Below are 24,829 nucleotides of genomic sequence, written 5' to 3'. Positions count from 1 at the left end.
AGAACTCCCAAAGGATGTGCTGGTGAGCCAGTGACCACTGTGGAGCCTTCAATGAGTTCTGTGCAATACAGCCCAGAGTCGGTTCACGCAGGGCAAGGAGCAATTAGCTGTCAGTGTCTTTCCATCTTTCGTCGAGAGCCAACGCCTCTCCGGCACTTCCAGCCTGCCTGGTGAGCCAACTTCAAGACACACAGGAAGTTACTCACTCTCTGGGAACTGTTTGTGGGCAACTTCTATGTAGGCCATGAGGATATGGGCAGGGCACTCGCAATTTCTGTACCTAGATATTAGATAATATTAGGAAACAATAGTTGATTATTCATAGGTGCGATAACAATGTTGCAGTTATGTGGAAGAATGCCCTAATTCTCAAGAGATGCCTGCAAACTATGTAGGGGTTAAGTGTCATGAGAATGACAACTAACTTTCAAATGAGTCAGCAAAAGCAGGACTGGGGATCTGGCTCAGTGAAAGAGTGGGTGCTTGCCATGTGCAAGGCTTTGGGTGAGATCTTCAGCAACACAAACAGCCAATCAACAGAATAAACACTGTAAATGTTAACTGATGTTTACTGAATCCAGCTAGGGGTTATATAGATCTTCCTTTTAACTGCTATCCTTTCAACTTCTGTGTATGTTTGACAGTTTTAATACTAAAATGTTGAAGCAGTGTATTAAACAAGTATTTATTGAGTATCTATTGTGTACTAAGTATTTGGAATGCCAGTTCCATCCAAGCCTATTATGATGGCTCTGTCCTGAACGGTGTCTTCTCAAGTCCCTCTACTGCCCTCTATGGAAAATTGTTGAAGTAAATCTACAAAGCTCTGATGTCTTCTAGTACTTCCCAATCTTCACAACATTAAGTGGGTACCCTAGAGGATGCTCTAATGAGCAGGACGACTCTCCCAACTCCAAGCTGGAAATGGCTCTAGTCATTCTAAAGAAACTCATAAGGAAGCTTGTGAACCCTGTAGAGTTTCAGGTGATGAGGAGGGATTTCCAACAAGAAAATGGTGGTACGGTAGTACCCTATTCAGAAAGTCAGGGAAGTGATGTGATTGCCCAAAGTCATAGAAATCCCTGGAACAGTCCCCCTCCTGGAACGGAGGGAAAGGAAAATCATCTTTCTGCTAACAATTAAGTCTAGAAGTTAACCTAAGCCTAAGGAATATGGCTGGTTGGACTATTAGTAAGTTCAGGACTTGGGTAGGGGCAAGTAACAGAATACCTCTTTTGCATACATGGGATCCTGGATTCTGTCACAAGCACAGAAAAAATATAGTTTATTACTCCACAGCTTTCACTTTAAAAGTTCTAAGAATAGTGACTCATATGTGCTCCACATTCCCCAGACCCAGGCCTTTCTGGAAAGATTCCAGAGAAGGAGTAAAGGACCAGGAAGTTGTGGCTTTCTGATTAAAGTGAGCATGAGAATTATGGGGTTGGGGTGGGCAGAAGTGTGCCTTATCAGTAGTAAAGTATGCACTTAGCACATGTGAGGCCCTCAGATTATCTTCAGTAATACACACACACACACATACACACACACTCACTCACACACACACACATCCCCTACATACACACATACTCTCTCACACACATATATATACCCCCCATACATAGTCTCCACATACACACACATATACCCCCATACACACACACACACACACACATATATATATATATACCCCCTACACATATATATACAACCCCCCCCACACATATATATCCCTCACATACACACACATACACCATCCCGTACACACATTACACCCACACTCATACATACCCATCACAAATGCTCACTCAGGAACATCTCTAGGCACCTTTCCTTCACCAGCTCTGAAGAGACTCAGAGTCTTACTTGAACAAGCCTCCCCAGCAGCTCTGACAGAGTGGCTTATGAGTCTCCTTGAGAGCCATGGACTATAGAACTAGGTCTAGATCAGGGTGGTAAAGTAAAAACCCTTACCCAGGGCTGGAGAGATGGCTCAGTGGCTAAGAGCACTGGCTGTTCTTCCAGAGGACCCGGGTTCAATTCCCAGCACCCATATGGCAGCTCACAATTGTCTGTAACTCCAGTTCCAGGGGATCTGACACCTTCACACCAATGCACATAAAATAAATTTAAATTATAAAAAAAAAAAACCCTTACCAAAGGGCAGAATCTAGCGCAGCATCCACTTCATAGCAAGGGCAAGAGCTGAAGGAAGGAAGGAAGGGACGGCAGGATGTTCATTCCAGCACAAGTTAGAGGTGCGTGTTAGGTTCCCAGCCCAGGAAGGGACTGCACTGTAGGTCCACAGCAACAGGGTCACAGGTCAGGTGGGTTGCCTAGACAAGTCACTAGGAACGCCACTGAGGGTTACATAATGACAGAAAAGCAAGGAATCTGGCCGTCATACCCTAGTGATCACAGAGCAGCTTTTGGATCAACACAGGGACCCAGGCTGTTGTCTTTTCTACCCAGAATCCAACAGTGCCCACTAAACTGCCTTCAGTTATTCACAGGCATGAGGTACATCTATCATCCCAGCTACTTGAGGCTGAGGCAGAAGAACCACAAGTTTGAGGCCAGCCTAGATTACATGGTGAGTTCAAGGCCAGCTTGGGCAGTTTAGCAAAGCCTGTCTGAAAATGAAAATGAAGGGCTGGGGATGTAAGTCAGTGGCAGAGTGCCTGCCTAGCATAGGCCCTGCTTCAATCCCCTGGGGGGAAAAAAAAAAGGCATAGGGCCTCCAGAATTTCTAGTTTAAGCAACTTCCCATTCCCTGTTATTAGGACTCCTCATCATAAAAAACTATAGCCCTTCAATCAAGACCTGAATTGCCACAGAACTGTAGCTCAGTGGTGTTAGAGGATGCTTAGCCTATGGGAGGCCCTTGGTTCAGGCTCTAGGACGAATAACCACCACCACCACCAAAAGCATAAAACAGAGAGACTCGAGGCTAGAGGAGGGCTCATCTGTCAAGAGCATTTTTTGCTTTCTCAGAAGACCCAGACTCAGTGCCCGGCACCCACGTGGTGGCTTCTAATTGTCTGTAACTCCAGTTCTAATGGATCCAGTGCCCTCTTTTGGCCTCAGTGGGCACCAGGCATGTACATGGTACACATACATACCTGCAGGCAAAACACTCATACTCATAAAATAAAAATAAATAAATCTTTAAGAAAAAAAAGACTCAAAAACCATGTCTAGGGTTTCCAGATTTAGCAAGTGAAAATATAGAACACACCCCCATTGAATTTAAATTTTAGGTTAAATGATACTTTTAAAATGCTGGTATGTCCAGTATAATGATTAATGAGGTAATTCATGACAGAGTCAACACTTGGTATACACTAATACTTAAACAAAAAAAAAAAGTCATGGTTTCTCTGAAATACAAACGTAGTTAGGCACCTTATCCTGTATCTGGCAAATTTACATCAGTTTAACCTTCACTTGTTTTTAAAAACAATTGTTTTTATTTTATATTTTATATGTAGGGGTATTTTGTCTGCATGTACGCCTATGCAGCACATGCGTACAGTGCCCAGGGAAGCCAGAAGAGGGTGTTGGATCCCCTGGCACTGGAGCTACACACAGTTACAAGCCACCATATGGGTTCTGTGTACGGAACGCTAATCCTCTGGGAGAGCAGCCAGTGCTCTTAACCGATGAGCCATTTTTCCGGGACTTCTTCACGTGTGCTTTTTTTTTTTTTTTTTTTTTTAAAGGTTTATTTATCCATTATGTATACAGTGTTCTGCCTGCATGTGTCCTTGCAGGCCAGAAGAGGGCACCAGATCTAATTGCAAGTGGTTGTGAGCCACCATGTGGTTGCTGGGAATTGAACTCAGGACCTCTGGAAGAGCAGTCAGTGCTCTTAACCACTGAGCCATCTCTCCAGCCCCCCACGTGTGCTTTTGAGACCCAGTCTCATGTGATACTCTCTCTTTAAAAAAATATTCGAGTCGGGCGGTGGTGGCGCACGCCTTTAATCCCAGCACTCGGGAGGCAGAGCCAGGCGGATCTCTGTGAGTTCGAGGCCAGCCTGGTCTACAGAGTGAGATCCAGGAAAGGCGCAAAGCTACACAGAGAAACCCTGTCTCGAAAAACAAAAAAAAAAAAAAAAAAAAAAAAAAAAACAAAAAACGCGAAATGCTTTTCAAATCTGTATGTCATCCTTGCACAGGCACCATGCTATCACTCAGGGTTTTTTGTACACACACTGCCAAAGCGAGCACCATTATAAACTTCTGATCCTTCTGCCTCCAGCTCCTAAGTGCTGGGGTTACAGGTGTGGGCTACCACGCCTGGTTTGTGCAGGGCTGGGGATCAAACCCCGGGTTAGGCAATTGCTTGGTCAGCTGAGCTCTGCCTTGTCTTTTAAGAGGTAAAGAGAGAGTGTAGGTAAGGAAAGGGACTTGTCTAAGGGGACACACCTCTTCAGTGACCAACTGGGGATCAGAATCCATTGAAAACTGCCCTCTGCACATGCTTTTCCAGATGTATTTAGTTTTTCTTTAATTAAAAAAAATACATTTATTTTTCTAGGGGGAGGGCATCTATGTGCCACCCCTCATGTGCGAAGGTGAGGTGTTCTCTCGTTGTCCCATGTGTGTCCTGGGGATTGAACTCGCGTCTTCTGGCTCGGTAGCAAGCACCTTTACATGCCGAGCCATCTTGATGTGACCTCTTAAACTTCTACAAACGGGCTTAGAACATTGGGGAAACTGCCAAATCTGTGTGGATGTGTGTGTGTGTGTGTGTACGTGTGTACATTTTCCTAGGGAGATGGTCTCTCATCCTGGGCTCTTACCCTCCACAGCCTACTTCTACTAAAAACCAAAACCAGTCCCCCCCCCCCCATCTATCCCTTCCTTCCTTCCTCAGCCTCTATAAATTTTGGATCTGAAGGAAGGACCGAGAACTGATTTTTACTGAGTACCAATCACGTGCTGACCCTTTCCTTACACCTGACACCTGCTCTTTCAGTCAACCTTTGCCTCCATTTAGAAGGCGCCCATGATAGTTACCATTTCCCACGGAAGGATGTTAGGCTTAATGGACCTTGGGTTAAAGATGGTAAAACTAAGACAGGGCGGCAGCTGTGCCTCAGTGACAGAGAGCTCGCCCAGTGCGCATAAAGTCCTGGGTTTTACTGGCAATATAAAAACAAAAATAAGACCAACAAACAAAAATACTAGTAACTCAGAAACCCAAGTGCAAATGTTCCCAGGATACATATGCCCTGTCCTCAAAGTAGATAGCACAGGAGTGACTGCGAAAATGATTTTAATCTTTTCTCTCTCTGTGTATGATATATATGTGTGTGAGTGCATATGTACGCACATGTGTGAAGGCCAGGTTTTAACATCAAACGTCTTCCTCTATCACTCTTCACCTGTATGTATGTATTTATTTATTTATTTTTAAAGATAAGGTCTCCCTATGTAGCCATGGCTGGCCTAGAACTCACTGTGTAATCCAGGCTGACCTCAAACTCATAGAAACCCACCTGCTTTGCACCCCCTCCCCCATACTGGGATCAAATGTGTGTCACTATGCCAAGCTTCACCCTCTTTTTTGAGACGGATTTTCTCACTAAATCTGGAGCTCACAATCTTGACTAGACTAGCTAGTCAAGGAGCCCCCAGATACGCCCCTCTCCCCACCCTACCCATCCCTTGGATGACAGGTGCACTCTTCACATCTGGTTTTGACCTGGGTACTGGGGATCTACACTTAGGTCCTCACACTTGTATATCTGTGGGGCGTTTACCCACCAACCCCACAGCTCCCCAGAGTTTTCTTGAGTGTGAGCAGCAGGAAATATTAGAAGGATTTAGATTGTGGAGATAAACAGATAGAAAATAAAGTATAGCCTCAAGAGGGCCTGGAACCTATTCCAACGAGCCCTGTCTCTGCCCCAGGGTACTTATAGAGATGCCAAGGGGTGGAGCAAAAGACCTCCTCCCCCAGCACAGCCAAGTGCAGACCATCTCAGACACCTGCACTCAGGCCCGTGGTCCAATCATCCTCTATGCGGACATGCTGGGTAAAGCCAAGAGGAACCTGAAAAAGGGCTCCCATATATATCAAGCACTGTATCCACTCCCGCATCTCCCTGGCCCCTTTATCTTATCTTTGACACAGGGTCTTACTATGTAGCTCAGGCTGGCCTCCCAGAATCTTACTATGTAGCTCAGGCTGGCCTCAAACTCTAAACCTGCTTTGGCCACCACATTCTTCCTTCACTTGAGGGGGGGGGATGGGGGGGCACTGTTTAGAGCCAAAGTGGGTGACCTTTGCGACTGACCACTAGAGGTCACTTCTCACCCACAATGGTTCTTCACAGGTCTCTGTTACTGGCAGGACTGGTCTATTTTGACCAAGCCGGGGAGAATAAAGTGAGTCCCTTAGAAGGAGGGGACAATGGATTCTATTGTCAGTCTTGATTGAAGTGGAAAGAGAGTTCTGAGACTTCCTTATCCAAAGCGGGAGAGGAAGAGGAGGTGGTGGCGGCACCCCCAGATGAGATGATCCGCTACCTGCGTCACCTGCAAACATTTGCTTTTTTTCTCGAACTGCCTAGTAAGATCCAATGGAGCTCCAGCTCCAGGCACCATAATGTGCACAGGCCCTTTCTAAAGGCCCGGATGGTGGGTCAATGAATGGTGGTAATTTGGTACTCTTTTCCTTAAAGGGGCCTCTCCATATAAGCAGCGAGCCCCGCGGGACCTGGCTTTAGCCCCGCTGGCTCCAGTACAGAGGATTTAATGAGAGAGGAAAAGGAGGCCAGGAGTTCAGAGCACCCGCCCCAAGACTAACCAGGGAGGGCTTGGGAGTAGGAGGGTTCATTCAAGGGCCAAAGACCCACGGCAGCCACTTAACTTCCAAGGGGTGATGGCTGGCAGTCAGAGGTGAGGGAGTCCTTCCTCCTGCCGGCCTAAAAGTTCCTGTGGCTGGCAGCAGTTTGCCTGCAGCATCCTGTTAGCTGCTTTCTGAATAAACAATGCTCTTGCCAACCATTGTGTCGATTTTGGAAGAAAAAACCCAACACCAAAAGGACAGTCCCAGAATTCCTGTGGTGTGGACTTTGCAAAGGCGTAAATGACAAGGAAACCACCTACTCGCAGTTCCGGAATACCTGTTTTATCAGTTCCTGATTAGAATCCGTTCACCTTACCCCACACCTGAGGTTACAAACAGCCCCAAATCCCACCCTCCCGGGAGTGGATTTGAAATCTGAGTTCACGAGCTTGGCTACCCTGCCAGTAATCTCCTTTTGCAAAACTTGTCATTTCAGAATCTGGTATACTGTGTAGTGGGCAAACGGACCTGGACCTGGTTCTGTGAGGAGTTCTCGGGGAAGAGGCAGTGGGGGCGGGGAAGGGCGTCGGTGTGGAGAGGCCAGAGGGGAAGGGCTAACATTCCTATGTAACAGCTGGACTGCTCCGCAGCTGGGACTCTGCATTGCCTTTGGTGTTTCCCTGGGCCAAGGATCATCCCGGCTTAGGAGATGACGTAATAGGAGGGGGTGCGAGGGTAAAGAGGATCAGAGAAGGAGAGGGTCCAGGGGCCAGCCCAGAGTCCTCCAAACGTTCTGGAAACCCCACCCTTCCTGACAGGGTGCTCTCTGCTTCTGCTTCAATAGCCACCTGTCTTCAGCTCTCTGCATCTTTACTTCCTTTGTCCCTGGGCCCTCAATGCTTTGTTTGCCTCTGGAGAGACCTAGGATGTCTGGGAAGCCAGCCACGGCTCTTGGTACAGGTCCATAACAAGATAGACAGTTCTGTTTGGAAGATGTGATGGGTTCTGGGATAAAAGTCCAAGCAATATCCACAAGGCTAGGGGCAGATGACTTGAGGAACCTAGGGCCTCTCTGGGTTTTAATGAACCACAGTGCTGGAACCTGGCTGGACCTAGCAGCCAACAGGCACCGCTGAGAACTGAAGGCTTCCCTCCCAGCTCCACACCCAGTGACTTTAATGGGGTAACTTGAAATTGGTCAAGGTGAAAGAATTTGTAATTGAAATTGGTAACCACTGCAAAGCCAGGCTCTCCTCTCCGGAGCTGTCAGACATTTACCAGAGCATCGCTGTGCCACCCCAGCACACGTGTATACCACCCGAACTGCCCAAAGCCTCTGTATTTGTCTGTGCATGGACTCACAGAGGAGCACCTGCTCACCTTCCGGGCAATCTTCCTTGTTCTGTTACGTAGGTATTTTAAGTGTTTTCCTATTAACTACATCCTGATTCCAGACAGTTATGTCTTTTCTTTCTTTTATAATACATAATTGCCTTTCACCTCATTTGGAGGCCCTTCTTGCCTTAGGGATTAAATGGTTTCTTGTGAAATCTTCTGTGGCAATAATCCAGCCAGGACAGCAAATTACCGTGTCTTTCCATGAGTGAGCAGTACAGACGCCATCAACAAGGGCACAGTACCATCCAGATGGAAGCTATGTCATGATTTGGTGTCTGTCTGGGCGCCTTTGCGATGGTAGAGAGATGAGAGATGAGATGGTAGATGAAGCACCACCTGGCTTCATCCCTGATGGTAGACACGTTGTCTACCAAGCTCCACCTGTGCCCTGACCAGTGTTCTTCCAAGAAGCTTGAAGTCCTTACAGAAGTCCCACAATGAACAACATCCTGTCCCTCTAGGACACTGGGGAAATTTTACATGAGCAGCTTTGTGTCAGATAGAAAGAAACAGGCAAAGAGAAGTCACCTGATCTTCTCAGGGCAGCCCAGATGATGGCTATCTCAGGGCATACTATGGGAAGATGTACAGGAGGGAGTGGTCACCCACATGCCCACTTGCTACCAAGTACTCTTATAATAAATGGTTTGAGGTGCTAGAGGTACTTGGTGGTAGAGTACTTGACTAGCATATGCAAGTCCTTAAGTTCAGTCATCAGTCACACACACACACACACACACACACACACACACACACACACACACACACGGCAGGTGGGGAGACACTAGGTATGATGGTATACCTCTGGGGGGCGCTGAGTGTGATGGCACACCTTTGTAAACCCCACACTTGGGAGGCTTAGGCAAGAGGACCTTATGTTCAAGCCAACCTGAGTAACAAAGTGAGACCCCCGTCTCAAAAAACTAGAAAAAACAAAAAAAACCCCATTATCAGCTCATAAAAGTTAATAACTGAAATTTTTAAAACTTTAAATCAAGGTGCACAGCAGGACTCATAAGGAAAAACAACCCCAGGCCGTGCTTCTGTCCCGTGGCTCCCCCTCTTCCAAACCTGTTCCCCAAGGCATCTCTTTTTAAGACTCCTAACTATTTGCTCTGGTAGTCACTGTCTTCAAGGTTTCTTACTGTAATAATGAGTACAGTGACTTGTTTTGTTTTCTTGGTGTACTCATGTCTAGAACAGTGTTTGGCACATGGTAAATATCTGTTGAAACCACATTGTCCCTCCCCTCTGGGCTGGGGTTTGAACCCAGTGCCCCTAAGCTACATTTCCAACCCTAATAACTTTTTAACTCGCTTGTATACTAACAACATTTCCTTTTTATATCCCCAACTGCTTCAAGGTTTTGCCAAGGTTTATTAGTTCTCTGTGATGTCCTTTATATCTTTGTTTCTTCTTCCAGAACTACAGATAATATCTCTGGACTCTCACGTAAAAATCTTGGCTTCTGAGCCAATCCGCCTGACTTGAGAGCCATACCTTTCCAATCTACACTGAATATCTCACACTGATCAATTCTGGGCCAGAGCTCCTCTGCATAATTAGGGGAAACATATTTTACATCGATAGGCAGTGGGAAATGGATTTTGGACTAGAGGCATTTTGAGGCTAGTGCATCCCAAGGAAGAACAGATGGAAGATAATAGAGGGAGACCTTCCTAGATTATTAGATTAAGGTTAAGTGTTAGGATTGGAGAGATAGCTCAGTGGTAGAGTGTTTCCCTAGCATTCATGAGGGCCTGGGTTCAGTTCTCAGCACTGCATTAAGTATAGTTCAGAGGCATTTGGAAATAAGTATATGTCCACATCCCAAGGCCTGGGAATGTAGTTCAGCAGCAGAGCGCATGCCAGGCATGCACAGTCCCCTTTTCTTTAAGGGTCAGGGAGATGGATCAGAGAGTGAGGGTACCTGTCACCAAGCCTGATGACCTGAGTTTGGTCCCTGAAACCCACATGGTAGAAGTTAAGGACAAACTCCTCTAACCTCTACCTTCCCACATAACACATGTGCAGCACACACACACACACACACACACACACACACACACACACGCACGCACTCACACACAGAGTTTTTAAACGTAATTTGAAAAAGCTCAGATTTTTGCTAACAGTCTCCTGTTACCTAAAGTGGACTCCTGACCTTTCTACAGCACAGAACTTGCTTTATACAGTAAGAATTCTTTGGGCCTAAGAAACTGATAGGCACCTTGGGCACACCTCTGCTATTGTTGGGTCCTGCAGATGCCATCTATGTGTCCTTGGCATGCCATGAAAAGGAGGGTGGGAGGTGAACATCGCCCTGGCATAAGCCTGAGTGTGGGTTAACACTGACAGCGGTGGATCAGAGGGGAGAAGAAATCAGGCAGGCCCTTTGTTTTCCAAGAGCCCCTGGTTAGCACTGTATGCACAAAGCAAACACTGTCCACCCTGATGCCTCAGTACAGACTTCTCGTCGGTAGCCTTTCTCCACCTACTCCCAGAAGTAGAAAAGCATCTCTTGTCTGTACTTCCTCATTCCCAGGCCCTCCCACTCTTTGTTCTTAAAGGTACACCCTGGCGCTGTGGGTCTCAGGCCTTTGGACTCAGGCAGCACTCGGAAAGATAGCAGAGGAGCAACAGCTTCCCATGGGGCTCCAAGCACCAGCCCTTCTTCTACCCAGCCTCATCCCTGTGGCTCAGGAGGGGCGTCCAGCTCTCTGCCAGTTTCCCCACACAGCCAGCCATCTGCACAGCTGGAGTTCTTACCCACTGCCAGCAGGACCCTGTCAAGGTTTGCTGTGCCTTTTGCTCACCATAGAGAGACAACACACCCACTAGAAGAACACTGTAGGAAGTAGAAGGACTGCTCAGGCTACGGCCTAGCTAGATTTAATTAGAATAAATGTAGCATTTGGACTTAAACAAAGAAAACCATCCCATTAATTGACATTATGTTCCACCGGGAATAACAGAATAATCTAAAAGTGACTTTAGAAATGAAACTTCATTTTCTATTGCATACTTGGCAAGCCCAGAGATAGCCCAAGACTGATATGGCAGCCTGGTCTCTGCCATGGGAAGAAAGGACAGTAGGGTAAGGTCTGACCCATCCAAGAGCCAGACCAGGTGTTCTCGTTTCCCTTTGTTTCTGTGATAAAACACCACTTAGAGAAGGAAAGAACTCATTTGGCTTACTCTTGGATCACAATCCATCAAGGGACAGCAGGACAAGAACTTGAAGCAGAAACCATAGAGGGGTACGGCTTACTGGCTGGCTCTCTGGGTGACTCATAGGCTCATGCTTAACTAGCGTTCTAGGGATGGTGCTGCCCACAGTGGACTAGGCCCTCCTGCATCAATCAATAATCAAGACAAGCCCTGTAGACATGCCCACAGGTCTATCTGACCTAGTTGAGCTTTCTTTCAGGACTCTAGGCTGTGTCAAGCTGACCAAGTGAACCCAGACATCAGCTGTGTAACTTTACTTTGGATTTTACACCTTCACTATCAAATATATATTTTTATGTACTTACCCAGTAAGTTTTGATATAACCTATTTTGCAATACAGGTTTGGATATTCCTAAGAAATTCTTTGGTTTATTCTCATCATCTCATAAAGTTTGTTGTGCCCATCAGTCCTGAAAGTAACAGGCTTGAGTCATGCCAGATGGGAAGACAGAGTTTGAAACAAACCGCTTGAGAGTGGAGAAATACAAATAGGCATTAAGAGTGTCAGTGATGGGGCTGGAGAAATGGCTCATTGGTTAAGAGCAACCACTGCTCCTTTAGAGGACTTAGGTTTCTTTCCCAGCACCCTCATGGCAGCTCAAAACCATCTGCAACTCCAGTTCCAGAGGATCCAGCGCCCTCTTCTGGTCTCCACAGGCACTGCACACACATGGTGCACAGACATACATGTAGGTAAAACACTCATACATACGAAAATTTTAAAAAGAACACCAATGATTGCTGTGTGTGGTGATGTACACTATTAGTCCCAGCACTCAGGAGGCAAAAGCAAGTGGATCTCTGTGAGTTCAAGACCAGCCTGCTCAACATAGTTAGTTAGTCCTAGGACATCCAGGGCTACAAAGTGAGACTCTGTCTCAAGCAAAAACAAAAACAAACAAAAAGAGTCAATGATTAAAATCATAGCCTTTTAAATTTTATTTATTATTTTGAGGTCCTGGGGATTAAACCTAGGGATTCACATCCTAGGCAAATGCTCTACCACTCAGCTATACCCCACCCCACCCCCACACACATATTTTTTACTTTTCATTTATTTATTGGCTTTTGAAACAGAGTCTTAGGTAGCCCAGGCTGGCTTCAGCATCATTATGTAATCAAAGATGGACTTGAACTTCTAATCCTCCAGCCTCCAACTCCTTAGTGTTATGTTACAGGCCTAGACCACTGCATCCAGTCCCAGCTTTTATTTTGGCACAGGCTGAACTCACTCTGTAGCCCAGGAGGACCTTTACTTGTGATCCTCTTGCATCAGCCACCCAGAGAGGATGTGATGACAGGCCAGGCTCACTCACTTCCTATATTTAAAAAGAATTTGTGGTAAATGCCCTGATAGCCACCAGGCCTCTTTTTAGAAAGTCTTGTGGCATCCCCAGGCACACATGTGGTCCACAGACATACATGCAGGCAAAACACTCATACACATACATTTAAAGAACAATAATAAAAAATAGTGAGGATTCCATAGGTATTATACTCAACATATATGTTTCTCACGAAACAGTTATTGTAGATGAAAAATACCTTCTCCCAGAGTACAAGTCTGCGATGATAGAATGAAAAAAAAAATGCCCTCACATACTTTCCCACACGTGGGTTGCACACATTTGCTAGAGACTGATCTCTGCTCAGTGTTAGCCCTTTCCTTCCCCTGTGGTAAGCAATGTCTCTAGGATGTACACATACTAGTAATTACTTTTCTGTGATATCATACAACATATATGTAGACTTCCTCTGTCTCCTGGTATACCAACTCCTAAAGCCTTGGGATCTTCAAAGTGATGAGCCTCATACACGCTAATATGATTATGGTGGTTGGCAGCCTCTGGATTCCTGCAGGATGATGGCTGGTCTGGACCAAGGCATGATTAGAGGATTGGGATTTATGAGCCATACTTCTCAATCTCCCAGCAGGGGACTAGGAGAGTGGCTGAAAGTTAAGTTGATCATCAGTGGGCAGTGTTTGACTCTATCAGCCTGGTATAATGATGCCTCCATAAAACCCCCAGCAGTCTGTTTGGAGAACTTCCGGGTAGCTGACCAACACAGGGATGCTGAGAGGTGGAGAGGGTATGGAGGCTCTGCATCCCTTCCTCTGTGCTTTACTTAACCCCCATCTTCATGTGATGCTATTTATCAGGAGCCTCTGATTTTCATTTTTGTTTTGTTTCATGGTGCTGGGGACTGAATCCAGACCTTTGTCATGCTAGGCAATCACTCTACCACTGAGTGCTGCCAGAAACCTTCCTAACATCTGTCACTGTTCTTATTATTTCTATGAACGCATGTCTGTGTGTGTGTCCGAACAGTTAGAGAGGACACTTTGCTGGAGATGGTCCTCTCCTACTCTGTGGGTCCTTGAGATTGAACTGGGCCACCTCAATGGCCCCTTCATTTTAATTTTATGTATTTATTTGCTTTACTAAGTATTTATGTTTATTAGTTTTAAATTATGTGTATATGTGTGCATCTGTGTATGAGTATGTGCATGTGAGTACAGGTGTAGTTCAGACTGGCATGGAACTCATTATGTAGCTCAAGCCAACCTCCAACTCATGGCAATGCTCCTGCCTTCCAAGTGCTGGGATTACGAACACAAGCCAACAAGTCACGGTCTCTGATAGGTACTTTTGTGGTGAACCAGTAATCCTAAATGTTTCCCTGAGTTCTATGAGCTACTCCAGAAGACTAACCAAAGTGGAGAATGAGGCTGTAAAGTCTGAAGTCAAAATAAATAAAACAGCCTGTGGCTGGAGACCAGAGCTGACATGGGGGAGGGTAGAAGAATGGGGAGCTGAGCCTGTGTGGTCTAACCAGGGTCAGCACACAACAGAATCAGAGAATGTCTGTTACAGGAAGGATCACTTGTTTGGTGTCTGTGAGAGAAAACCCAAATATTTGATCATACACGTCTTTCTTCTGTTGGCTGTTGAGTAAGAGTAGAGGAACTGGGTTTGTTTTTTCCTGAATGTTCTCTGATGCCTTCACTCTGTGTGCTGTCAAACTTATGCAACAGCTCAGACCGTCATAAAAGACTTCTGTTCGCTTTCTCATCGCACATGAGTCCTGTCAGCTTTGTGAACAGGCCTGTGCCATCTTAACAATGGACTGATTTACAGCCTTGTTTTGACTCAATAAATACAGACATCAGGGATGTTCCAGTGGTTTTGAGGTTTACTAAGTCCATTAGACATAAAAACTCATCAATTTGGAAAGCAAGATCTTGTTCTAGGAGGGAAAAAATACTTCCGCACGGGGCAAGTCTCTGTGATTTGTTTGAAAATGATGGTAAAACAAGAACAGACAACCCAATAGAAACAGCCATGGGTGGTATCTGGGGGACAGACAGCTCAGTAGAAAAACAAGTGCTCAGCTGTGTGAGACCTGGCCTCTGTCTTCAGCACAAAGATGAATAAATAAGAAGCAAAGGAGAGCCCAGCAGTGGTGGCGCACGCCTTTAATCACTCAGGAGGCAGAGGCAGGCGGACCTGAGTTCGAGGCCAGCCTGGTCTACAAAGTGAGTTCCAGCTAGGGCTGTTGCACAGAGAAACCCTGTCTCGAAAACACGCCCCCCCACACACACAAAAAAAAAAAGCAAAGGAAAAGAGAAAGATGGGTAGTGTTTTGCTCATACATAAACTAAAAATTAACAATATATTCAGAAATAGGGGTGAATAAATTGTGAACCCAGTGTATCTGTCAGGATTCTCCAGGGATACATAGAACCAAAAGTCTCACTCTATGTACCTGTCTATCTTTATCTGTCCATGATGAGACTTCTGGGATTGATTCCTAGCACCACGAAGGCCAAGGAGTCCCACCATCTGCCACCTGCAAGCTGAAACCCGGAAAAACGGGTGCTGTAACCATTCTGAGTCCAGAGGCCTGAAACAGGAGAGCCTGGTTTAAGCAAGGAGAAGGTAGATGGTACAGCCCAAACAGAGATGATGTGTGCTTTCACTGCCCTTTTGTTCCCTCTGTGGGTTGGAGGATGGTCACCTGGATGACGGTAGGGACTGGCAATGGCCGGTCTCTTTACTTGATCTACTGATCTTACCAGAAGAGCATCTCCTAGATACCCTCAAACAATGCTTTTCCAGCTCCGTGGGCATTGGCTCGCACAATAACAGTGATACAACACACAGTGAAACGCAACAGTGCAGTCATACAATCCTTCTATTATTTGGAATGTTTTTTTATTGTCTACTTTTGTAGAATAATCATATTTCCAGATACTTATACAGCATCACATTTCATTTTAACTAGCATTCTGTTTACTATTTGGCCCTAGAATGCTATTCTGGTGTGTGATTTTTGCATTATTAGTTATGATTTTATAAAAACTTGATATACAATTCATATAAAACTTGCCCTTTAAAATTACAGTTTTGTGGGGGTAGAGAGATGCCTCAGCGGTTAACAGCACTTGCTCTTGCAGAGGACTTGGGTTTGGTTCCCAGCACCCATGTTGAAGCTCACAACCATCCAGTTCCAGGGAATCTGATGCCCTCTTCTGACCTCTGTGGGTACCAGACACATACAGGGTGCACATGTGTGCTTGCAGGGAAACAACACATTTTTAGAAATTACAATTCTGTGCTGTTTAGTGTAGTCACAGAATTGTACAACTGTCACTGTTATCTAATTTCAGAACATTTTCACTGCCCCAAAAGAAATCCTCAGCAATCTCTCCCTATCCCCTGTTTTCCAGCCCCGGAAGCTGCTAGGTGACTTTCTGGCTCTGCAGTTGCTTGTCCTGCACATTTTAGATGAGCATAACCACACAAAATGGTGGTTTTTGTTTTCAGTGTTGTTTGTTTTGGTTTTTCGAGACACGGTTTCTCTGTATAGCTTTGGCGCCTGTCCTGGATCTCGCTCTGTAGACCAGGCTGGCCTCAAACTCACAGAGATCCACCTGGCTCTGACTCCAGAGTGCTGGGATTAAAGGCGTGTGCCACCACCGCCTGACTTTGTGTTCAGTTTTTAACTGACCTCTTTCTTTTATCATAAGTGTTGTTTTTAGATTTATTATTAATTATGGTGTATATGAATCTCTGTGTGTGTGCATGTGAGTGTGGGTATCCACAGAGGTCAGAAAAAGCCATCAGATTCCCTGGAGCTGGAGTGACAGGCAGTTGTGAGTCACCCAACATAGGAGCTGGGAACCCAACTCAGGTCTTCTGCAAGAAAAGCAAGTTCTCAGGACTGGAGAGATGGTTCAGCAGTTAGTTAAGAGCACTTGCTGCTTTTCCAAAGGACCTGGGTTCAATTCCCAGCACCCAAATGGTGGCTAACAATATCTGTAACTCCAGTTCCAGGGTATCTGATGCCCTCATCTAGGACCCCAGCCACCAGGCATGCACATGGTGCAGACATACACTCAGGCAAAACACCCATGCACCAGAATGAAAAATATTAATAATAAAAGAAAAGCAAGTTCTCTTAACTGCTGAGGCATCTTTACAGGCCAGCACGGTATCTATAAGACACCAGGGACTTCATTCTTTGTTATATTAAAATGTCATTCTATAGGTTTATTCACTCATCAATTCACAAACTTTGAGGTTGTTTCCAGCTATTGTGAACCATGCTGCCCAAACAGAAGTTTCAAGTGCACACGCTTTCATTTCCTTGGGGTACATATCTGTGAGTGTAATTACTAGTCAGATGGTAACTCTGGTTCACATTTTTAAGAACTAAACCTCAGTTTTCTAAAGTGGAACTATTTTTATCGAATCATCAGTCATGGAGAGTTGCAGTTTTTTCACCAACTTAACAGTCGAAAAGTGACATCTCAATATAAGTGTCTGTGTGGTGGTGGTGTGCGGACCCAGGGAGTTGTAATGGTTTTACTGAGTTATAGTTCACTAATGTACAGTTCACCCTGTAACAGTCACAGTTCAGTTTTTGTTTGGTTGTTTTTTTTTTTTTTCTACATTCACAAGTCATAGCAGCAATCACGACAATCAGCCTTTCAGCATTAACACTGCTAGTCTCAAGGTGGTTTTCATTTGCTTCTCTTTAGTGGGTAATAATACTGAACATCTTTTCATGGGCTTATTGGACATTTGTATATTATTTTTCTTTAGAGGAAAATATTTGTTAAAATCCTGTGCCTTCTTTTTAACTGGGCATTTAAATTGAGTCATAAGGATCTTTATGTATTCAAATTATAAGTCCCTTATCATATATGATGTACAAATATTTCCCATTAGTTTGTAGGTTGCTTTTTAATTTCTTTCTAGTGTTCTTTATGGAATAAACATTTTTAATTTTAAAGAAGTCTAAGCTGAGTAGAGGAGGGTGGTGTATGCCTGTAGTCTTTGTTAGGGAAACTGAGACACTTGAAGGCTAGGACATTAAAGCTGTCCATCAGAAGACTTAGGGTCTCCTTTGTAGCTCTGGCTGTTCTGGAATTAACTTTTAGGCCAGGCTGACCTCAAACTCACAGAGATCCGTCTGCCTCTGCCTCCTGAGTGCTGGGATTAATGACGTGCACCACCACATCCAGCTGACTTTTTAAAAGGGGAGTGGTGCTGGAGAGATAGCTCAGCGATTAAGAACACATACAGCTTCCAGAGGACCCACGTTCTCCTCCAGTACCTTGTCAGGTGGTTTATAACCACCTATAACTCCAGTTCCCAGGGCTCTGTTCTCTGCAAATACCTGCACTCATGCACCACCCCCACACATATGTACATATAATTTAAAATATAAAATAAAAACAGAGGGCTGGCAAGACATCTCAGTGGGTTAAGGTAATTGTGAGCCTGACAAGCCAAGTTGAATTGCTAGGATCCACACGGTGGGAGAAAAATTGTTTCTGACCTTCACACATGGGTGGTAGCATGTGAGTCCATCCTTAGACACACACATAAATGTTTTAAAAGGTTAGCTGCTGTTTTGCTTTCGTGGATTTGTATGCGTGTGGTGTGTGCTGTCACAGCACTCTGGTTGTGAGCGCAAGGCCATTCCCAGATTTTTATGTGGATTCTGGGATTCCAAACTGAGGTCCTAATGCTCGCACAGCAAGCAGTCTTATCACTGAGGTCTATCCCTCCCAACCCCTATTCTGTGTTTTAGTTTTCATTTTGAGAAAAGGTTCCATGTAGTCCAGGCTGACTTGCTATGTAGCTGAAGATGACCTTGAACTCCTGATCCCTCTACTTCCACTTCTCTAGGCCTTGATTACAGACATGTGAGAATATGCCTGGCTCTTTTTTGTTACTTGTGTTTTCTGATGACATACTAAGACATTATTCCCTTGTTCACTATCACAAAGATTTATTCCTATGTTTTCTTCTGAGAGTTTTATGGTTTTAGAACCATGATCCATTTAGCTGTATACAGCATGAGATGGTTCACATTCATTGTTTTGCAAGTTACCCATCCAATTGACCCAGCACCATTTGTTTAAAAGACAATTATTTCCCCCTGGTAGCTTTAACACCCTTGTTGGAAATCAGTTGACAAGAACTGGGAAGGCTTTCTGGACACCTGGTTCCATTCCATTAATATCTACCCATAGGCGATTGCTATTCTCTCCTCCAGAATTTAATGTATCCCATGCTGACCTCAAACTCACCATGTAGCCGAGGGTGACCTTAAACTTCTGATTCTCTGGCCTCCACCTCCTGAGTGATGGAATTAGATATGTGCACCACCATGGCCAGTTTATGGAGTACCGGGGAATTGAACTCTTAGTTGTCTACCGCTTTTTGATAGGGTTGACAGGTTTTTACATTTTCCAGAGAATTTTGGCTATTCTGAGTCTTGCATCTCTCTATAAATGTTAGAAGCAACTCACTAATTTCTGAAAGAAAAAAAAAGAGTAAGAAGATGAAAATGGAGCCGCCGCTGCCGCTGGCATCTTGATAGACACGCACTGGATATGTAGAAGTTTGGAGTTGTGCCATCTTGTCTTTTTTTAAATAATTTATTTTTATTTTATGTACATTGGTGTTTTGCCTGCATGTATGTCTGTGTGAGGGTGTCAGGTCCCCTGGAAGTGGAGTTGCAAACAGTTGTGAGCAGCCATGTGGTTGCTGGGGATTGAACCCAGGTCCTCTGGAAGAACAGTCAGTTCTCTTAACTGAAGAGCCATCTCTCCAGCCCCCAGAGCTGTGCCATCTTAATACTCTCTGGTCATCTGATCATGAGCACGGGAAGCCTTTCTGTTTATTTAGGTCCCAATTTCTTTCTCTTTTCTTTTCTTTTTTTTTTTTTTTAAGATTTATTTATTTATTTATTATGTATACAGTATTCTGCCTACACACCAGAAGAGGGCACCAGAACAAATTACAGATGGTTGTGAGCCACCATGTGGTTGCTGGGAATTGAATTCAGGACCTTGGGAAGAGCTGCCAGTGCTCTTAACCTCTGAGCCATCTCTCCAGCCCTAGGTCCCAATTTCTTTCAGTGAGAAAGCTTCTTCTCATAGCTTTTCAATGTAAACATCTTGTACTTCTTTTGTTAAACTTATTCCTAAACATCTTACTCTTTCTGATGCCATTATAAATGGCTTGTTTTCTTCATTTTCTCATCACACATACGTGTCAAGAGCACAGAAATACGTTGAAGCCAAGTGTGGTAGCATAGGCCCATAATCCCAGCATTTTAGAAGCTAAAGCAGGAGGATTGATAGTTCAAAGCTAGCCTGGGCTACACAACAAGAGCGTGTCTCAAAAACATTAAAAAGTACAACTCATGTTCCTCTTGTTTTGTGCAGCCTTGCTGAACTTATTCTAGATTTTTGGTGGATACCTTGGGCTTGTCTATTTAGAGATCAGGTCATGTCATCTACAAAAAAAGGTAGTTGTACCTTTTTTCTTTTTTAGATGACTTTTATTAATTTCTTTTTCCTCATTTAATTACCCTGACTGATGGGTGTGTCACCACATCCTGCTTTAAAATATGGAGCGCTTCATGAATGTGCATGTCATTCTTGCACAGAGGCCATGCTAATTTCTGTACTGTTCCAATTTCAGTATCTGTGCTGCCAAAGGGAACACTTGTTCCTTATACTAGGGAAAAGACTTCAGTCTTTCACCATCAAGTACCATAGTAATATAGTTACAATGTTGTAATAAACCACTATCTAGGGATGGATTCTTTTAAGTGTTTGTTGTTCAATTTTATGGCACGGGTGCACTGTGTTCAGTGAACATGCAAAGTTTATCCTCACTTAGCCAAGGTTATTAGTCACAAGGAACGGAAACTGACCCTAGTTTATTTGTGCACAAAAAGAATTTACAAAAAGAGATACTGTTGATGAAGATGGAGAAGCAGGCTCTGAGAATGGGTAGAGCAGGAGGGCCCTTACAGCAACTAGGCAGCAGTCTAAATAAGGTCATAAACCGGAATCAGCCAGAAAGCTCTGCGATCTCTACTGCTTGGAAGAGGGGTGACAGTGACATTGGGCTATTACACAGTGACACTGGGCTATTATAGTGCAGAAACTGAAGTTGCCTCTGGGAATGGATGTTTCTGTCATCACGACTGCCAGTGGACACCATCATTAGTCCTTCTCTTTTTCTTCTTAATTGCTGTGAATTCGAAGTTGGAAGGGCTGAGGGTGTAGCTCAGTGGGCGAATGCTTGTCTGGGTTCCAATCCAGCACCGCCAATCACAACAGCAGAACAACAGATTGCTGTTCTGGAATTACAAGCACATATGCTGGCCTCCCTGTTGGCCGAACTCAGTAAGACCTTTCATGACTGTTGCATGGGAATGAAGGTTGGAATTTAGTAATGCACTTTGGGTGCATTTGGTGCTTGTAACTAAGAATATCCTTGTCAGCTATGATGGCAGTTAAAACCTATTTTTAAAAGTGAACTGAAATTAGAAGTGTGCATCTGAATTACCGCCTCACAAGTTGGTAAGCCGATATGTTTTGAAAATAACGGGTGTTTCTCAATTATTGAAGAACAAACAGTTTTGACCTCTAAAAACTCAAAAATGTAAATTAAAAACCAGGCTGGGGATATAGATCAGTGGTAGAATGCTAGCTTAGAATATTAGCGGCCTTGGGTTTACTCCTCAGTACCGGGCAGGGGGGATGTTCACTTTCTATTTCCTTTTTATTTCATATTAATATATACTTCTATTTTGTAATTATGTACATTTAGTTATCCAGGTACATGATTTAGAAATACATAGTATTTTTTTTTTTTTTTTTGGTTTTTTGAGACAGGGTTTCTCTGTGTAGCTTTGCGCCTTTCCTGGAACTCGCTTTGGAGACCAGGCTGGCCTTGAACTCACAGAGATCCGCCTGGCTCTGCCTCCCAAGTGCTGGGATTAAAGGCGTGCGCCACCACCGCCCGGCAATATATAGTATTTTAAATGTACGCATAATACTAGAGATTTATGCTCAATCATTTTTATGGATACACTGTGCTTCCCGGAGGGTTTGGCGACCCCTGCCTCAGAACAGCTCTGAGTCCATGTATGAGAGAAGCCAGAAGTCAGAATGAAGAGAACAAGGAGATAAAGAGCAGTCACCGTCTCAGCAAAGCAGTGTTCCAGGTCCACGGTCAGAGGCGGCTGAGGTCGGGCAGCAGCTGAGAAGGAACAAGTCCTGGGGATGCGGTAGAGCACAGACAACCAGCAGCACAGAGAGCTATGGAACGGTGCAGGATCATCACCTGGAAGGAGGAGAGGAGAAAGTATCAGGGAAAAAGCAACGAATTCTTCTGTAACTCTGTTGAACCAAAGTGCCTCTCGGGACATCCAGTGAAAGGGCCTGCAGTGTAGTTGAGAAAGAGAAACTGAGTGACAGCTGGCAAAATGACTTTTTAAAGAAATTTCCAAATCCATGTTTTACAGTTCTACAGTACGATACTGTAATGATGCTGTTGTGAACTATTGCTTTACCTAGGCAAAGATGTGTTACCTCTGTTCATGCTGCAGAATATTACTCTGTGTAAAAGTGTGTTACATTTGCTTATGCTGCATTGGTTTAACCATGTAAGGATGTGTTGAATTTGTTTTGCCTTGCCTGCCTAAGGCACCTGATTGGTCTAATAAAAAGCTGAATGGCCAATAGCTAGGCAGAAGAGGGATGGGTGGGGCTGGCGGGCAGAGAGAATAAGTAGGAGGAGGAATCTAGGCAAAGGAAGAAGAAAGCTGAAAAGAGGAGAACAAGGAGAAAGAGAGGGACACACGCAGGGCCGGAAACCCGTCAGACAGACTCACATGGAGACAGCGGGAAAGTAAGATATATATATAAAGGCAAAAAGCTCTGAGGCAAAATGTAGATAAAGAGAAACAGATTAAATAAGAGCTAAAATAAGGCTGAGCATTCATAACTAGTAAGTCTCCATGTCATGATTTGGGAGCTGTTTGGTGGCCTAAAAGAAAAAGCCTGGTACAAGATGCTATCATAGGAAACAACAAATTTGACTTCTTAAAACATGGGCACTCCTCTGGGCATGGTGGCACATGCCTTTAATCCCAGCACTTGGGAGGCAGAGGCAGGCAGATCTCTGAGTTTAAAGAGATCTTACTCTGGTCTACAGAGTAAGTTCTAGGATAGCCAGGGCTACACAGAGAAACCCTGTCTCAAAACAAACAAATAAAAAAATTTATTATAATGATTGTTTATTATAATTATTGGAAAATAAATGGGCTCTTGTGCCATTGCTACTCGGTTGAGGGTCCCATGATGCTCCATCCCACTGCCTCCTATGAGGAGGTAAATAGTCAATAGGCCCAATGAAAGGTCAGCAGCATGCTATCTCTATATAGCAAAACCTCTATAGAGAGGGTAGGCAGAACAATGACGCAAAGTCCCGAGCCACTGTTCCTTGGGGAATCACTCTGAAAGTCCATTGCCAGTCGCTCCAAGCAGGTGTCAAGTGACTGCAGATGTTTAAAACTAAAAAGATAATGAAGTCAATCCTCAGTAAGGTCTAAAAAAAGCACAGAAAGATCCCATCCCTTTATATCCATTGATTCCTCCACGCATCAATGTTGGATACAGTTGCATGGAACACAAGCACTAACTTAGTCAGCTCTCCACAATCTTCCATCATGCTCTCCAAGCCACCCATTTCTGTGTCCTGGAACTCTTCCATGGGACCTTCCTGTATTTCTCCTGCTCTGATGTACTCCATGAGGCTGGCTCAATGTGCTCGGCCCCTCCGAGGGTCAAGGAAGAGGTAGGCCCCACTGTCCCCCATGGTACCTACTGGTTTCCTGTGTCCAAGGGGTCCTGGGTTGGCATTGTGATTACACTCACAGCTGTTGACTCTCCATCCACACCTGGATGCTAAGGGAGACCCTGATTGGGCAAACCATCTCCAGCTCTAGCATCACCTTCTACAGGAAGGAAATGTTTCATAAAGATCCTGCCCCCACTAAGGTGTTCAGCACTGCCGCCAATGCTCCATACTAGTCTCGGGTCCTTGCTGAATCAGTTTCTTTCTTAGGTCTCCCATAAACACAGTCTGTGGGCATCAGATAACAATTTCTGCTTACCCAGTTCCCTCTGTAGTGCCTGCCTGGCTATTGCTTTCTAGTTCCTGATATTCACGGGCATTTCAGCTGGAGATAACCTTATGTCCCCAATGGCTCACATGAGCTGACATCAGAGTTTACCTAGTATTGCCTTAGATTGTGAAGCCTTTGTCTCAAGGAAGGATGTGTGATCTTACTGCTCAGCTTCTCTGCCTCTGCAGCACCTAACTGGTCATGTGTGCCTCCATGTCCCACAGCCTTGAAAGCCAGGTTACAAGGGGCTCCTTCATTGCTTGTTTCAAAGTCTTCCTTAGCTCCAACAGCTCTGATGCCAGATATTCTGGTTACCATGGTCTGCACCAGTGTGGGAGTCTGTGGAAGACCAGCTCTGACCTACTCCCACCTTTCAAAGGGTTCTTGGGTGGAGGAGAGAGGAATGAGGAAATATTAGGTAGAAAGTTAGAAAGAGACAATAAGAAAGAGATACGGGATAGCTTCAGGAGGGCCCTAGGTCAATATTCAGCCACCCAGAGGTTTATTCAAAAGGGCTTTTTATAACATGCCGAGGAGAGAGGCAAAAGACCTCCCCGTTGCAAGATCAAAGCATACCATACAGCCAAGTGTAGACCCTTCCAAACACTGGTAAACACGCCCCTGGCCAAATCATCTCATTATTCAGCCCTGCTGGGTAAAGCAAGCTCAGATTCTCTGACCCTGAGTAATTTGGGCCCCCACATACCAGACTATCTTTAAGACCTCCATTGGTGTGCTGGACCACAGATTTCCCCCTCTCTATATTAAAGGTCAGACCTGAGGTTCATCTTCTCTCACTTGTGGGTCACTCTCCCTTCCTCATTGCTGTCTGAATTGTCCCAAGGAGTCCACGTTTTGTGGTCCCAGAAGGGACTCTATATTATTGGT

At 44.8% G+C, this 24,829-nt stretch overlaps 1 protein-coding gene and 1 non-coding gene across 2 annotated transcripts in view; both read right to left on the bottom strand.

Annotated features, from left to right (window-relative positions):
* Positions 1–24,259, bottom strand: part of Tmigd1 (transmembrane and immunoglobulin domain containing 1) — a 38,749-nt gene extending 14,490 nt beyond the window's left edge. The window contains exons 1-2 of the mRNA XM_059270672.1: positions 24,106–24,259; positions 21,953–22,095 (exon numbers count right to left, since the gene is read on the bottom strand). Of these exons, the coding sequence (XP_059126655.1) occupies positions 21,953–22,095; positions 24,106–24,259 (297 nt within the window). The remainder of the gene's footprint in view (positions 1–21,952; positions 22,096–24,105) is intronic.
* LOC131918097 (U6 spliceosomal RNA) lies at positions 20,360–20,463 on the bottom strand. Its single transcript, XR_009380846.1, has one exon. It is a non-coding gene; the product is annotated as a U6 spliceosomal RNA (small nuclear RNA).
* Positions 24,260–24,829: the final 570 nt, after the last annotated feature.

The sequence above is a fragment of the Peromyscus eremicus genome, chromosome 8a (assembly GCF_949786415.1).
Source record: "Peromyscus eremicus chromosome 8a, PerEre_H2_v1, whole genome shotgun sequence".
NCBI lineage: Eukaryota > Metazoa > Chordata > Mammalia > Rodentia > Cricetidae > Peromyscus > Peromyscus eremicus.
The sequence above is the reverse complement of the archived record's forward strand: the minus strand, read 5'-3'. Positions and strand labels throughout refer to the sequence as shown.